Source organism: Dermacentor variabilis, chromosome 3 (genome assembly GCF_050947875.1).
Source record: "Dermacentor variabilis isolate Ectoservices chromosome 3, ASM5094787v1, whole genome shotgun sequence".
Classification (NCBI taxonomy): domain Eukaryota; kingdom Metazoa; phylum Arthropoda; class Arachnida; order Ixodida; family Ixodidae; genus Dermacentor; species Dermacentor variabilis.
In genome coordinates, this window is record NC_134570.1 from 227,170,724 (window position 1) to 227,186,377 (window position 15,654).

Sequence of the window (15,654 nt, forward strand, 5' to 3'; positions counted from 1 at the left end):
CGTGGGCGCTCCCCAAGCTGTGGACGCGGTGCGTTGACGGCGAACCCTCTCAGTCCCAAGTCGCGGTATGGGCATCGGCGGTACACATTGCCGGCTTCGCCGCAGTGATAGCAGAGCGGGCAGTGGTCGGGGGCTCGCCAAATGTCAGTCTTCCTCGCGTAGGTGCGCTGGGCGACGGGTGGGCGTGGGGGCGGCGGCGGACGACGGAATTGCGGCGTTACAGGGCCCTGGCGCGGTCGCGGAGGCGCATCTTGATGGCGGGCGACGGCGGCGTAGTTCATCGCTTGCAGCTGGGGCTGCGGCGATTGTGGTGGCGCCTCAGGAACTCCAAGAGTTCGCTGGACTTCTTTGACGATTTCGGCTATTTAGGCCACTTGAGGTTGCGATGAAGAGAAGGTCTTCTGAAGCTCCTCTCGTACGATTGCCCTGACAGTCTCGCGCAGGTCGTCGGTGGCCAGTGATTGAACTCCGGCGTAGTTTGTTGACTTGGTGCGGCGGTCGAATTGCCAGTTCCGCATTTCCAGTACCTTCTCGATGCTCTTCGCCTCGCGAAGAAACTTGTCGACGATCTTCGGTGGGCTTCTTACCATTCCGGCGAAAAGTTCCGCCTTTACACCACGCATCAGTAAGCAGACTTTTTTCTCCTTCGACATTCCCGGGTCGGCGTGCCGGAAAAGACGGGCCATCTCCTCCGTGAAGATCGTGATCGTCTCATTTAGCAGCTGCGCTCTGGTTTCTAGTAGAGCTTGGGCTCGCTCTTTTCGCACGATACTTGTAAATGTTTGCAAGAAGCCGCTTCGGAACAGGTCCCAAGTCATTAAGGTGGCTTCTGGATTATCGAACCAGGTCCTGGCGGCGTCTTCCAATAAGAGATAGACATGTCGCAGCTTATCGTCGCTGTCCCAACTGTTAAACGTAGCGACCTTCTCATACGTCTCCAGCCAGCTTCCCGGGTCCTCAAATGTGGAACCGCGGAACGTCGGTGGCTCCCTGGGCTGCTGCAGAACTATTGGGGCGACTGCGGCTGCCATTGGGGCTGTCTTCTTGGTCGTCTCTGGACGATCTTCTCAGACGATCTTTTTGGTCGTCTCTGGCAGAATCCCGTGTTCCGGGGGTAGCTGCTGTAGCCGGCGGCTTGCTTGATGTTCCGGGAGGACATTCGTGTTGTCTTTGCGATCCGGGCTTGGATTACGGCTTGTCGGGGGACGTCTGGTATATGAATGTAAAGCACCTCCACCAGATGTCACGTAGTAGTGACGGCGAAGAAGGCAGCAAAACTGTGATTATAGAAACTAGCGTTTATTGGGCGAACTTGTGCCCTCAAAAGCAGGCTACACTCAAAGACCAACGATGGCAGCGAACACACTCGGCGATCGTCGGAAATCTGATCAGCGGGTCAAGCGCGTCGGCTTTTATACATCAGTCGTCGAACGTTCCAGAGTAATCGCTGCTTAGTTCTTCAAACAATTACTAGTGAAAACAAGCCTGTCCTAATTGTAGGTGATATAAATATTAACTTGCTCGATGTCGACAATAGTACTGTATGCGCTTATTCGGACTGTTTTTCTGGCTTTGGGCTTGAGCAATTAATAACTTCGGCCACCAGGATTTCCACTCAAGGAAGCAGCTCCCTCTTAGACCATGCCCTCACTAATATTTCGCCTTCACCAGAGTCTGGTGTAATTGACATAGACATATCAGATCATTACCCTGTATTCGTCACATTCAAATCTAACCCTCCTAGGTCAGATCCCTGTTATCTTACGTCTCGTCTTGATATCATAAATTTTGTTGATGCAATTGACAAAATTGACTGGACAGTTATAGCTACCAAACTAAATCCAGAAGAAGCGCTTCAGTTATTTTCCTCTTTACTTTTAAAAGCGGTTCATGCTAACACTGTCACTGTTAAGTGCAAAAAGAAATTTAAATTTCCGCATAATCCATGGATCACTAATGGGCTACTTGTGAGCATGAGGAAAAAAGAAAACATGTATAGGAAGACTAAAAAACAGCCTTTCAATGTGAATTTAGCATTACGCTATAAGAAATATTGCAACATGTTGAGTAATTTATTGAAGAAATCTAAAAGACAATATTACGAAAATGAATTCATGAAAAATAAGTTTCATCCAAAAAAACAATGGCAACTCATCAACGAGTTTCTGAATGTACCACGTTCTGGCAGTTCCATTGAAAAAGTAATCTACAATAATATGACTATCACTGACCCGCCTAGCATTACTCGTGCGTTCAGTAATCACTTTTATGAAATTTATAATACTACCCATGTTCCTTCTGTTTATCATACGAGACGATGCGATAAATCTTTCTTTTTGTTTCCTGTAACATATGAAGAAGTCCTTACTGAGATTTTTAACTTAAAGGACACAAGTCCTGGTTTTGATGGGATTTCCGCATTTCATTTAAAGCTTGTTGCTCCGACTATTTCAGATGCTCTCAGTAACTTAATTAACCTTATGTTCAAGACCGGTATATTCCCTAGAAGTCTAAAAAAAGCTAAAGTCATTCCTGTTCATAAAAAGGGTGACAAAGCTCAAGTCGCGAACTATCGTCCCATATGTATTTTACCTTCAATTAGTAAAGTTGTAGAAAAATTAATACATCGTCGTATTAACATTTACCTTAACAAATTTAGCTTGCTGAAACCCTGTCAGTTCGGTTTTCGTTCAGGAGGCTCGACTAACTTGGCCTTGCTAGCATTAACTGATTATATTCGACATTCACTTGATCTCGGATACTTTGTTGGCTCGGCCTTTTTAGACTTTACTAAAGCCTTTGATACAATAAACCACAAAGTTTTATTTACTAAACTGGAGTCTGTTGGCATTTCTGGTCCAGCTCTTAATTTATTAAAAAGTTATCTGTTTAATCGGGAATTAACAGTGTACGCAGGCGGGGCTTTCGCTGAAAGCAAAATTATTAACCAAGGAGTGCCTCAGGGCTCGATTTTAGGTCCACTATTATTTACCATTTATATAAATGATTTACCTGACTGCCTTAATTATACCCTACCTATATTATACGCCGACGATACGACTGTTGCCCTCTCGGATAAATCATTACTTTCGCTAACACTGAAACTAAACAGTGATCTGTCAAAAATTACTGAATGGTGTAACGCCAATTTTCTAGTTATAAACCCTACGAAAACGCAATTCATGGTATTTAAGTCATCACAGAAACATTTACCTTGCTCTCCTACCATAACTCTGAATGGGCATGACATTCCTGCCTCCACTTGTGTTTCTTTCCTCGGCATCAAATTAGATCCCCACCTTAAGTTTACTAACCACATTGCACACATCAAACAAAAAACAGCATTTGGCATTAGAGCACTACTCAAATCACGTGCATTTTTTTCCAAAGAAGCATTATTATCGTTAAACTTCGCTTTCATTCATAGCCATATCATTTATGGTATCGCTTCTTGGGGTAATACTTATCATTGTCATCTTTCCTCTATTCAGCACATTCAAAATCAGGCTATCCGCATTATAACGCGAAGCCATTTTTTCTCTAACGCCTCTTCACAACTGCGTACAAACCGCATTCTTGAAGTTACTGATTTGTTTAACTATCATTTAGCGATATTATTTTTCAAATTACTAAATCAACAAGTTTCTTACAACTTTGTTAGTTCTGATCTCCTTTTTAATCCTAATAACACAAGGTTTGCAGCACAAGGAAATTTCTTGTTGCCTTTATGTCATACTAATTACGGAAAGATGGCTTCCTCTTTTTGCGCGCTTAAACTTTGGAACAGTCTTCCATATTCCATTAAGTTGTCAACTACCTTGTACTCTTTCAAATATGAGCTCAAGAATTATTTGCTGTCTGATTAATTTCCTACAATGTTATTTTGCTAATTAGAAGCTGTGGAATTACCATTGATTGTGCATCTTTCCTTTTGTTTTTTATGTGTGTCGTCACTGAGTTTCTTGGTTATATTTTGCTTATTTCATGATTTGTTTCTCTGCTCTGTATTACGCTTTATTCTTTTTGTATAACTTCTAAACCAAGGGTCCCGGTGCAGTCTCTGACTTTGGGACCCTTGTCTGTATACCATATTTTGTAACAAATTATTATGAACGAATAATAAACTGAAACTGAACTAAACTGAAACTGAACTGAACCCGCGTGCCTTCCACAAAGTTCTACACTATTCGCGTCGCGCATACAACCAATCAGATTACGCAAGGTTCGGCGACAACAGACAGCGGATAGAAGCATCGATAACATTCCAGAAACTTCAGATACATGCAGTCGCGTCCCGCGCTGTGCGATAACATTTGTTAGGCGGCGAAACGTGGTCGCCCGATAAAGATAGGCAAGTACACGTGTCAGTATGAGCCTAATTATCGCGATGCTGGCTAATAGCGACCCAATATCAAGCGCATAGCAGAGGCCCGCCGCTTTGGCGCAGGTTCTGCTTCCACAGGGGAGAAAGCGCGCCGGTTCGGCAAAGCAGCGCGCCGGCGTGGCAGTTCTCCGGAAAAGCTTCACCCTTCCAGTATTCTAGGTCACCCCAGCACGGCTTGGTCCAATCAGGAACGCATGCGCAAGATCGGACCTTAAATGGCCATAACCGTCTCGTGCGCGCAGCTGCAAGCACCCGGCGCCAACTTGTCGCGTCGGCAGACGGTCGAGCGTCCGAAGGAAGAGCTGCTAGAGCGCACACGGCTCGCACGGCTGCCAACGGGCTCGTCTCGGCTAAAGGTCTTTTGAATGTCTCGGCGCTGTTGCCACACAAGCGAAGCGTAATATTCGCTATGGTGGAAATTAATGGCTATGCTGAACAGTTTCTGCGAACAATTTTTCTTAAAAACCTGTATCGGGATTTTGGTTGAATAATCTCATCACATCATCGCGCATCCTGTCATTGTATTTTTCGTGATTTCTATTTTTTACTCGTACCAAGCCTACTGCTCTTAATAATTTCATGTATTAATTCTGCTAGTGTTTTACATTGTATCAATTACTTGATTGTGCTTCTTTTGTATTTATATGCGTGCTTTCCCTGCAACGATCTCTTGTGAGATCGGCAGTATTCCTAAAAGAATAAATAAACGCTATGTGACTTCCGTTCGCCTGCTTAAGCGCATTCAATCCACGCTCTTTTCGCTTCAGGAAAGGAAATACTTTTCACCCTTGGCCCGCCTCAAAGCGAGGATTCAGCGGAAAAGCCATTCGCACAATAAATGCCGAGAACACACACACACACACACACACACACACACACACACACACACACACACACACACACACACACACACACACACACACACACAAAACTGTATAAACTACTGCAATGTGGTACTTGCAAGTTTACCAGGGCTGGAGAAAGTGACCTGGCTTTAAATCACTTCCGACTAGCAGCAGACAGCGAACACAACGCGACAAAAGAAAAAAAAACGAAGAAAAACATATTTTGCCGAAATGCACTAAACTCACTTGTTTTGGGCAGGTTAACAGCAATCTCTCATTAGTTTTCAAGTATTACACAATATAAAATACGATAGAAACACACGCGCAAACAGCAGAACCTATTATTTAATGTCTAAACTCGCGTAACACTATGGAAGCTGCTCTACGCCTCCCGAGCGCCGAAACTGGGAGGTCGAGTGTCAAGTGATGAGAGGAAGTCCGCAAGGCGTTTGGGACGAGGAGATATGTCTCTACGTTTAGTTTTTTTCAGTCCTGAAGGAACTATTTAATTGTATTATTTTGCAGATTCTATTTCAATTTGCTACCAAAGCAGCTTTGGGTAGAAATATCACAAACATGGCGAACAGCCCAAAATACCTGTAATCCTAGAATTTACACCAGTAGGCACGTTGAAGTGAGCATAATAGAATCCGTTGGCTTTTGTGTTTGTACTATCGTTCGAGACTATTCTTGCGGTTCTGCCAAGCGTCATTACATTTGAAAAGTAGCACTGCTAATTTCGAGGACACGGGTTCGATTCCCGGACGCGGCGGCCACATTTCGATGGGGCGGTATGTCAGAAACCCGGGTGTTGAAAGTTAATCCGGAGTCCGCCACTGCGGCGTGCCTCTTAATCATATGGTAGTTTTGGAAAGTAAATCACCGAAATTATTATCTTAGAAGTTCGCTGAATCATGCGTAATGAATACACCATAAAGGCAAAATTTTAAAATTTAAACTTCAGCCACTGTCGATGGATGGTGCGCACGCTCTTAAAAGGGGTTTTATATGAAGAAGTTTGGACGTGGCACATGTACGTGACTCCGACGCTGCGTCCACTTCCTCTTCGGTAGGGTCCCGCCAACAACAGCATCCCATGATTTGCGATGCAAAATCAGCCCGTTTACGCCATCGCGTTCCACTCTTAAAGGGAACTTTAAACGTCTACAATTGTTGTGCCAGCTGTGATATACTGACCCACGTTAATACTCGCGTCTCCTCACGCTCACTCACTCACCTTCGTACTCACGTCTACTAACACTCACGAGCACTTACACTCATACCGTCAATCACACTAATATTCAGATCCACCTGAACTCAAAGCACTAACTCACATTCACACTCACCCGCACTAAATAACTCAGGTTCACGCTTACCTTCACTCACCCACGTTCACACTCACCTGCACACACTCACAAACACCACGTTCACACTCATCTCCACTCACACTCACAAGCACTCACTCACGTTCACATTCAGCTGCACTCAGACTCACTGGTACTTAGTCGCACTCGCACTCACCTTCACTCACACTCACTGGCACTAACTCATACTCGCACTCACCTCCACTCACACTGACGGGCACTAACTCACACTCGCACTCACTGGCACTCTGTCGCACTCGCACTCACCTCCACTCACACTCACTGGCACTAAATCATACTCGTACTCACCTCCACTCACACTGACGGGAACTAACTCACACTCGCACTCACCTCCACCCGCACTCACTGGTACTCTGTCGCACTCGCACTCACCTCCACTCACACTCACTGGCACTAACTCATACTCGCACTCACCTCCACTCACACTGACGGGCACTAACTCACACTCGCACTCACCTCCACCCGCACTCACTGGCACTCTGTCGCACTCGCACTCACCTCCACTCACACTCACTGGCACTAACTCATACTCGCACTCACCTTCACTCACACTGCCGGGCACTAACTCACACTCGCACTCACCTCCACTCGCACTCGCACTCACCTCCACTCACACTCACTGGCACTAACTCATACTCGCACTCACCTCCACTCACACTGACGGGCACTAACTCACACTCGCACTCACCTCCACCCGCACTCACTGGCACTCTGTCGCACTCGCACTCACCTCCACTCACACTCACTGGCACTAACTCATACTCGCACTCACCTCCACTCACACTGACGGGCACTAACTCACACTCGCACTCACCTCCACCCGCACTCACTGGCACTCTGTCGCACTCGCACTCACCTCCACTCACACTCGCACTCACCTTCACTCACACTGACGGGCACTAACTCACACTCGCACTCACCTCCACCCGCACTCACTGGCACTCTGTCGCACTCGCACTCACCTCCACTCACACTCACTGGCACTAACTCATACTCGCACTCACCTCCACTCACACTGACGGGCACTAACTCACACACGCACTCAGCTCCACCCGCACTCACTGGCACTCTGTCGCACTCGCACTCACCTCCACTCACACTCACTGGCACTAACTCATACTCGCACTCACCTTCACTCACACTGCCGGGCACTAACTCACACTCGCACTCACCTCCACCCGCACTCACTGGCACTCTGTCGCAGTCGCACTCACCTCCACTCACACTCACTGGCACTAACTCATACTCGCACTCACCTCCACTCACACTGACGGGCACTAACTCACACTCGCACTCACCTCTACCCGCACTCACTGGCACTCTGTCGCACTCGCCTCCACTCACACTCGCACTCACCTTCACTCACACTGACGGGCACTAACTCACACTCGCACTCACCTCCACCCGCACTCACTGGCACTCTGTCGCACTCGCACTCACCTCAACTCACACTCGCACTCACCTTCACTCACACTGACGGGCACTAACTCACACTCGCCTCCACCCGCACTCACTGGCACTCTGTCGCACTCGCACTCACCTCCACTCACACTCACTGGCACTAACTCATACTCGCACTCACCTCCACTCACACTGACGGGCACTAACTCACACTCGCACTCACCTCCACCCGCACTCACTGGCACTCTGTCGCACTCGCACTCACCTCCACTCACACTCACTGGCACTAACTCATACTCGCACTCACCTCCACTCACACTGACGGGCACTAACTCACACTGGCACTCACCTCCACCCGCACTCACTGGCACTCTGTCGCACTCGCACTCACCTCCACTCACACTCGCACTCACCTTCACTCACACTGACGGGCACTAACTCACACTCGCACTCACCTCCACCCGCACTCACTGGCACTCTGTCGCACTCGCACTCACCTCCACTCACACTCACTGGCACTAACTCATACTCGCACTCACCTCCACTCACACTGACGGGCACTAACTCACACTCGCACTCACCTCCACCCGCACTCACTGGCACTCTGTCGCACTCGCACTCACCTCCACTCACACTCACTGGCACTAACTCATACTCGCACTCACCTTCACTCACACTGCCGGGCACTAACTCACACTCGCACTCACCTCCACCCGCACTCACTGGCACTCTGTCGCACTCGCACTCACCTCCACTCACACTCACTGGCACTAACTCATACTCGCACTCACCTCCACTCACACTGACGGGCACTAACTCACACTCGCACTCACCTCCACCCGCACTCACTGGCACTCTGTCGCACTCGCACTCACCTCCACTCACACTCACTGGCACTAACTCATACTCGCACTCACCTCCACTCACACTGACGGGCACTAACTCACACTCGCACTCACCTCCACCCGCACTCACTGGCACTCTGTCGCACTCGCACTCACCTTCACTCACACTCACTGGCACTAACTCATACTCGCACTCACCTCCACTCACACTGACGGGCACTAACTCACACTCGCACTCACCTCCACCCGCACTCACTGGCACTGTCGCACTCGCACTCACCTCCGCTCGAACTCACTGGCACTAAGTCACACTCGCACTCACCTCCACTCAAGCTCACTGGCACTCACTCGCACTCACCTCTGCTCACACTCACTGGCACTCACTCACACTCGCATGTACCCCTGCTCACAGTCACTGCAATGCATGCTCACTGACCTGGAGAGGCAAAGCCGAAGGGTGGGTCTAAAAATTAATCTGCAGAAAACTAATGTTTAACAGTCTCGGAAGAGAACAGCAGTTTACGATAGGTAGCAAGGCACTGGAAGTGGAAAAGGAATACATCTACTTAGGACAGGTAGTGACTGCGGATCCAGATCATGAGACTGAAATAATCAGAACAATAAGAATGGGCTGGGGTGCGTTTGGCAGGCATTCTCAGATCATGAACAGCAGGTTGCCATTATCCCTCAAGAGAAAACTATATAAAAGCTGTGTCTTACCAGTACTCACGTACGGGGCATAAACCTGGAGGCTTACGAAAATGGTTCTACTTAAATTGAGGACGACGCAACGAGCTATGGAAAGAAGAATGATAGGTGTAACGTTAAGGGATAAGAGCAGATTGGGTGAGGGAACAAACGAGGGTTAATGAAAGCTTAGTTGAAATGAAGAAAAAGAAATGGGCATGGGCAGGACATGTAATGAGGAGGGACGATAACCGATGGTCATTAAGGCTTACGGACTGGATTCCAAGGGAAGGGAAGCATAGCAGGGGGCGGCAGAAAGTTTGGTGGGCGGATGAGATTAAGAAGTTTGCAGGGACAACACGGCCACAATTAGTACATGACCGGGGTAGTAGGAGAAGTATGGGAGAGGCCTTTGCACTGCAGTGGGCGTAACAAGGCTGATGATGATGATGACCTCCTCTCTAAGCTCCTTAACTTCCCTTAATCACATCATAGGATGCCAACAAACACTGACACCAAAGAAAAATAGGGGAAATTACTTGTGCCTAATAAATGAAATAAAGAAACGATAAATTGATGGAAATGAAAGTGGATGAAAAAACAACTTGCCGCAGGTGGGGAACGATCCCACATCTTTTGCATTTCGCGTGCGATGGTCTACCAATTGAGCTACCGCGACGCCTTTTTCCAATCCACTTTCTTTGGTATTTATGTTTCCTAGTAGAACCCTGGGAATGCTAGCCAGCGCCACCATTCACAAACCTTGGCCGCGCATGTGGGTAATCCTTTCTGCCGCAGGCGTCACGCCAACGTCACGTTCGCGTGACGCCTGCGGCAGAATGGATTCACATTTATATCGACTCCAGCAAAGACATTCGCAACATACAACGCCGACTACTTGAAACAAACCTACATGCCATTCTAATAAAATCCTGCAACCACCACTCGAACATTGGAATCGTCCTGCGTTGGGTACCTGGTCATGCTGGGATCGAGGGAAATGACATGTTTCATCAACGTGCCCCCGAAATTTACCTCCGGGCGCCCTCAATTCCCTGGCCAAATCCAACGACTGTGGATGACGCCGCCACGCGTACAAACAGCAAATAGCTGAACACTACAAGAACGTCAGGGAAAACGCACTATTTTACCCCAACTTCACCCTTCCCTCAACACGGAACAAGCCCACGTCGCTCGCAAAGTTCAAGTTAACACTCTCCTCACCCCACTAATGCTCTACCACTTCGGATGGCGTAGCACAGCTTACTGCCCCAACTGTTCAAAGGGCAGATACTGAACAGATTCTGTACTCATGTAACATTCCCGTTACCTCTCCTTATTTTGCCTAACCTCCCGCTCCTTCTATGGAGGGCTTGGCTTCGCTCGGGCACGGCGGATCAACAACGGGCCTTAGCGGAGCAAGCGCTCTTATTTACTGGGCCTCAGCGCTGGCATTAAAGTGTTTTTTCCTTCATTCGGTAACTTCAGCCTTGCTGGGCTGCATTGCGTTAAGGCCCCGTATGTTCTACTATTTGAACTGATAGCCAATCTGCTAAGAAAGAAGTGTTCTACACGGCAGCTTACCTTCGCCATGCTGACTGAATGATGAATGCCGCGGTTCCCTTGTTTGGTCCGATGTACACACGAGCTGATCCTGCGAAGAGGGTTATCATTCAATGTTTGTTGAGCTGAGCATAGAGTGAGCCGCTTTCTTATGCAGGAAATAAGCATTACTTTGTTAAGGATTAGATGGTCCAGTTTAAGAGGAACTACCTCACGAGCTCCTATATATATACATAGAAAGGTATAAATCGGTTTTCTCAGCAACCACGAGACCGATTTTGATTCGGTTTGTTTTATTAAAAACATTAATATCTATCAACTGTAAGAAGTCAATTTTTTCACTTACGTCAAAAATTTTTACAATCGTTCTTGAAGATCGCGCTACAGATCGAGATACAGCGGCCCGGGCTGGCGCGCGCGGCTTAGAACGCGCCCTTTCCGAAGCCTTGCGCGCGAAGGAGAACGGCGCGCTGCCTCCCCGCTTTGCTCCCTTGCGACGGAGCCGCGTCGCCGGCTCACCGTCGCACGCTTTCACTCGCACACACAGCACGCGGCCGTGACTCCTGGGACTTTATGCGGAACCTCACGGCGACACCGACGGCAGGAATGCGCATGCAGTGTCCACATAATTGCTATCGCAATAAAAACAGAAGTAAGACTCAGGAATGCTTGTTGCAGGAAACACGAAGCTTAAAGTAAGCGAACAGCTTACTTAGGGCACTCTATACATAGAGTGTCCCAAGTAAGCTATTTCGAAGTATAGTATACTTCGGAGGTATTCCTATAGACTGGCGGCCTTGCGCAGAACACACGAGAGAGGAGCCAGCCACGCACCCTAGTTTGTTGTGTCGTTGATAGTGCTTCTCTGTCTTATTCACGTTTTCAGAGCAAAATAGCCAACGCCCTTCGCATGTGTGGGGTGGCCGAAGCTTGAAGCAAATGTCTGAGAAGAATTGTTGCAGGGTGTGGGGCTCAAATACCGGCGAAAAAGTGCCGGCGATACGGTTCTAATCATTCCCCGCAAAGCCTCATCAGCGGGAGCAACGGTAGCAATGGATCGTCGCTTCGGTGGGAAATTTCTTCTTCTCATCATTTACTTTTTCGCGTCGGTGTTTTTTCCACTCGATCATAGTTTGACGCGTAAACGACGAAGTTCGTCCGCAGTACAGCATGCGGTTTAAAGGCATTTGGCTAAAGTTTGGAATGCCGTTTGCCGCTTACATTGTTTTCCACTTCTTTACCGCGTTGCGCTAGCTAGGCAGCACGACTGCACGAGCGCATTGTGTTGTATGTTAAAGCTGCTGAAATTTGCAAGAACTTGAATTGTTGGTTTAATGTGGCCCGGTAAATTCTCACACCAGCTGTCACGCAATTCACGTTTTTACATCTATGTTATGCGTGGCTTCGCACATGCTTAACTGTTGCTAGTTGCTTCATGCATAACTCTAGTTGATTCTTTCGAGCTGCGAGGTTTTCACCCTGCCTCGTTTGTAAAGGGTATAAATCCCGCTGTGACTTATTGGAATGATACCAAGCAAGTGCTTTATTCTTTATAATAAAGCAACAGCTTTTTTCTTTTCGCCCGAGGGCATCTTAGATATTGTGGTTTTTTGGGAAATGTGCTAAAAAAATAGGTAGTTCCGGGTGAGAATTGCTAATATAGTTGTTGCATATGGTATTCTTGTTCGATTTTTTGCAGAAAAGTTCGTGTCACGTTTGGGAAGTCATCACACCTCGATGCTGGCCGAGCAGACTTAACACGCCGAGTAATTTGTTTGTTTCACAACGTAGTCCCTTCTTGCATGCGAGTTTTGTACTCAACTGAATTCTTTCTTACTATGCTTACGCCGCAGAGGAATAAACCCGGCCTAACCGCCAGCACTCATCTAGTTTGACTGGCGCTGCTCTGCGTTTATATATATCATGTGGCATCTCTCTCTACTAACATTTAAAAAGAAGTGCTGAAAAATTAGTCAAACTTTAGCTTTGTACGCTTCCAAGCAGTTCCCTTGGGGAATTTAAAATTGGAAGAACTGCAGCGGGAACGGCAGTTCACCGGCTTATCAAGAATAATTACATCAGCGGTACATAGCTAACACGCGCTTTTAATAACCCATGCGCTTGGTGACTTCGTTGACTAGTGTACGCGTTTCCATCAATAAACTCGCAATTACTCTACTTGGGCCGACTTTCACTGCACTTATTCGGCCATGTCACAGGTATTCATCGGCAGAAAAATCACAACGGCATATGCAGGCATCGCATTATGTGGATTTGTTTGATATAAGTCTCCACTAACGACGGGTGCTTATTATTGAGGTACAGAAGCAGCATTACGGCAAGGGTAGAATAAAAAGAAAAAAAAACGATCGAGACATCGCATTACTCAACAAAATTTATCGGCTAGTTAACATGAGCTCCACTTCATGTAAATGGGGTTCATGGCGTTTGTCTGCGTGACGCACCTGGCACGTATGTGCACCATGTTGCCCCAAACACCGGTAACATCGTGTTCATACCCGCTCCCACAGAGGTCAGCGTCTTCCCTACAGCTGTCACCGCAGAAGAAGCAGTCTGGCGCCCGAACAAAGGAGAAATCACTGCCGCGAACTTCAGCCATCCCTGCTGCAAAGGGTTGTCGTCTGCTACTGCTCCTGCGCGTACTGTTGGAAGCGCCCGCTAGGTGGCCATCAGTGGCGCCTCTATAGGCGGTGCACGAGGCGTATAGGACACTCTATAGGAATATCTCCGAAGTATACTGGTTACGCGGAAAATGACGGCGGCACAAATTATCCTCGACAGAATTTGGAAGACGACATGACAGCCTAGCAACAACGACGACGGCAGCACGATCAAGACCGCATTACGATAGCGTGAAAATGGCTTGACAACGCACGTCGAATGTATTGTGGAAGAACTGGTAAGCAACGGCCGCAGACGTACACTGAACTTCATGCACACCTCTGTGAAAAATGTGAGCGAGTATCTGCAGGAACAGTAGTGGCGCAGCAAAGCGGAAGCTCGTCTCCAACCGCAGCGGCGGAGTCCACGGAGTCGCCGCGGCTAAAGATGCACTTCACATTCGCTTGCAAAAGTTATTGTTGCAGCCAGATAGAACAAGTGGTAGCCCGTTGACCTTGAGTCATGTGACATCGCAGCAATCACAGACGGAACCCGTTATACCTGCACTAATTCGCAATGTTTGCGTTAGCCCTTGTCTAAAAAACTAAAACCAGAAACCGATGTACGTGCGGCTGCTGTTCGTCGAAATATCGAAGGTCCTCCGCCGCCGACAAAAAGGACGCCAGAAGCAAGCCGACGACGTGGCGACGACACGGAGCCACGCAGACAAAGCGTGTAAGCCAAGACTATACCGCCCCCACAATACCTAACAACGCGACGTAACAGCAGAGGAGCAATGGGACGCAACAATGATCTGACGCCGCGACATTACTGCTATGCAAGACCACGAACTGCCGACCTCGATGTGCTTCTCGACGGCCACAACATCACCGCTTTACTGGACACAAGAGCCTACTACTCCGTAATCAGCGGATCATTCGCCACTACGGATTGCTAGGGACGGCCTTAAATTCCCAACAGCTGGAGGTCACTTAAGAATGCCGGCCAGGATCTGCGCAGCAAGAGTTACAGTTCATAACAAGACTTACCCTGTAACCTTCATTACCCTGCCACATTTCTCGCAGGACGTTACTCTCGGCATAAACTTCCACATATAACACGCACAGCCACCGACTTAAGGTGCAAGTAGATAACACTGTCCACGAACCAAGCGATATCAGTCGATAGCATTTTAAGTCACTGTGCCTGGAATGTAAGTGAACGTCAAGTCAGCATCCCCGCCTCGAGCCAGCAGCATGACTTCCGCCGGCACACAGGCCGCTGCAGATATGAAAGCCATCCTCGAGAGGGACCAAAATCTGCTGCGCGACCGCGAAATGCGCGATTCAAGTGGAACTTGCTCGATTGCGAGCAGCGAAAGAGAGAAGTCACAGGGGAAAGGCAGGGAGGTTAACCAAGCCGAGCCCGGTAGGCTACCCTGCACTGGGGACGGAGGAAAAAGAATTGAAACAAGAAAAGGAAGAAAGAAATTTGCAGTTTGCACTATTACACACAAAAGCGTTCATTGCTGAGTCAGTCACAGGCGGTGATAAGGCTGGCGCACCTCAAGAAACGCACCGGCACCTTTGTGGCTTTGCACATAGCAGACGCGTGAGGCGACGGGCGCAAGATCTACTCTGTAAAAGGCCGGTCGCCTATGTGCCCCAAAGCTGTCCGAAGGGCACTCCTCTCATCTTCGCTTGTGGGGCAGTCACACAGGAGATGTTTGTTTCTTCAACACCACATGTCCTGCAATTGGGACTGCCCGCCACTCCAATTAGTTATGAGTAGGCGTTAACAAAGAAACTCCTACACGCAAGCGGGACAGTAGCGTTTTCTCCCGTCGGTTATAACCAGGTAAGCGTCGTAATGTCATATGCGGGTCCGGGGCGTATAGGTGCCGGTTGGTGAACTGCGGTGTG

General features: G+C 48.3%; 1 protein-coding gene across 3 annotated transcripts in view; it reads right to left on the minus strand.

The window, feature by feature from the left end:
* Nucleotides 1–15,654, minus strand: part of LOC142576680 (uncharacterized) — a 516,248-nt gene that overhangs the window by 28,834 nt on the left and 471,760 nt on the right. For all 3 annotated transcript variants that reach the window (XM_075686909.1, XM_075686911.1, XM_075686910.1), the window contains one exon: nt 11,132–11,201. In XM_075686909.1, the coding sequence (XP_075543024.1) occupies nt 11,132–11,201 (70 nt within the window). The remainder of the gene's footprint in view (nt 1–11,131; nt 11,202–15,654) is intronic.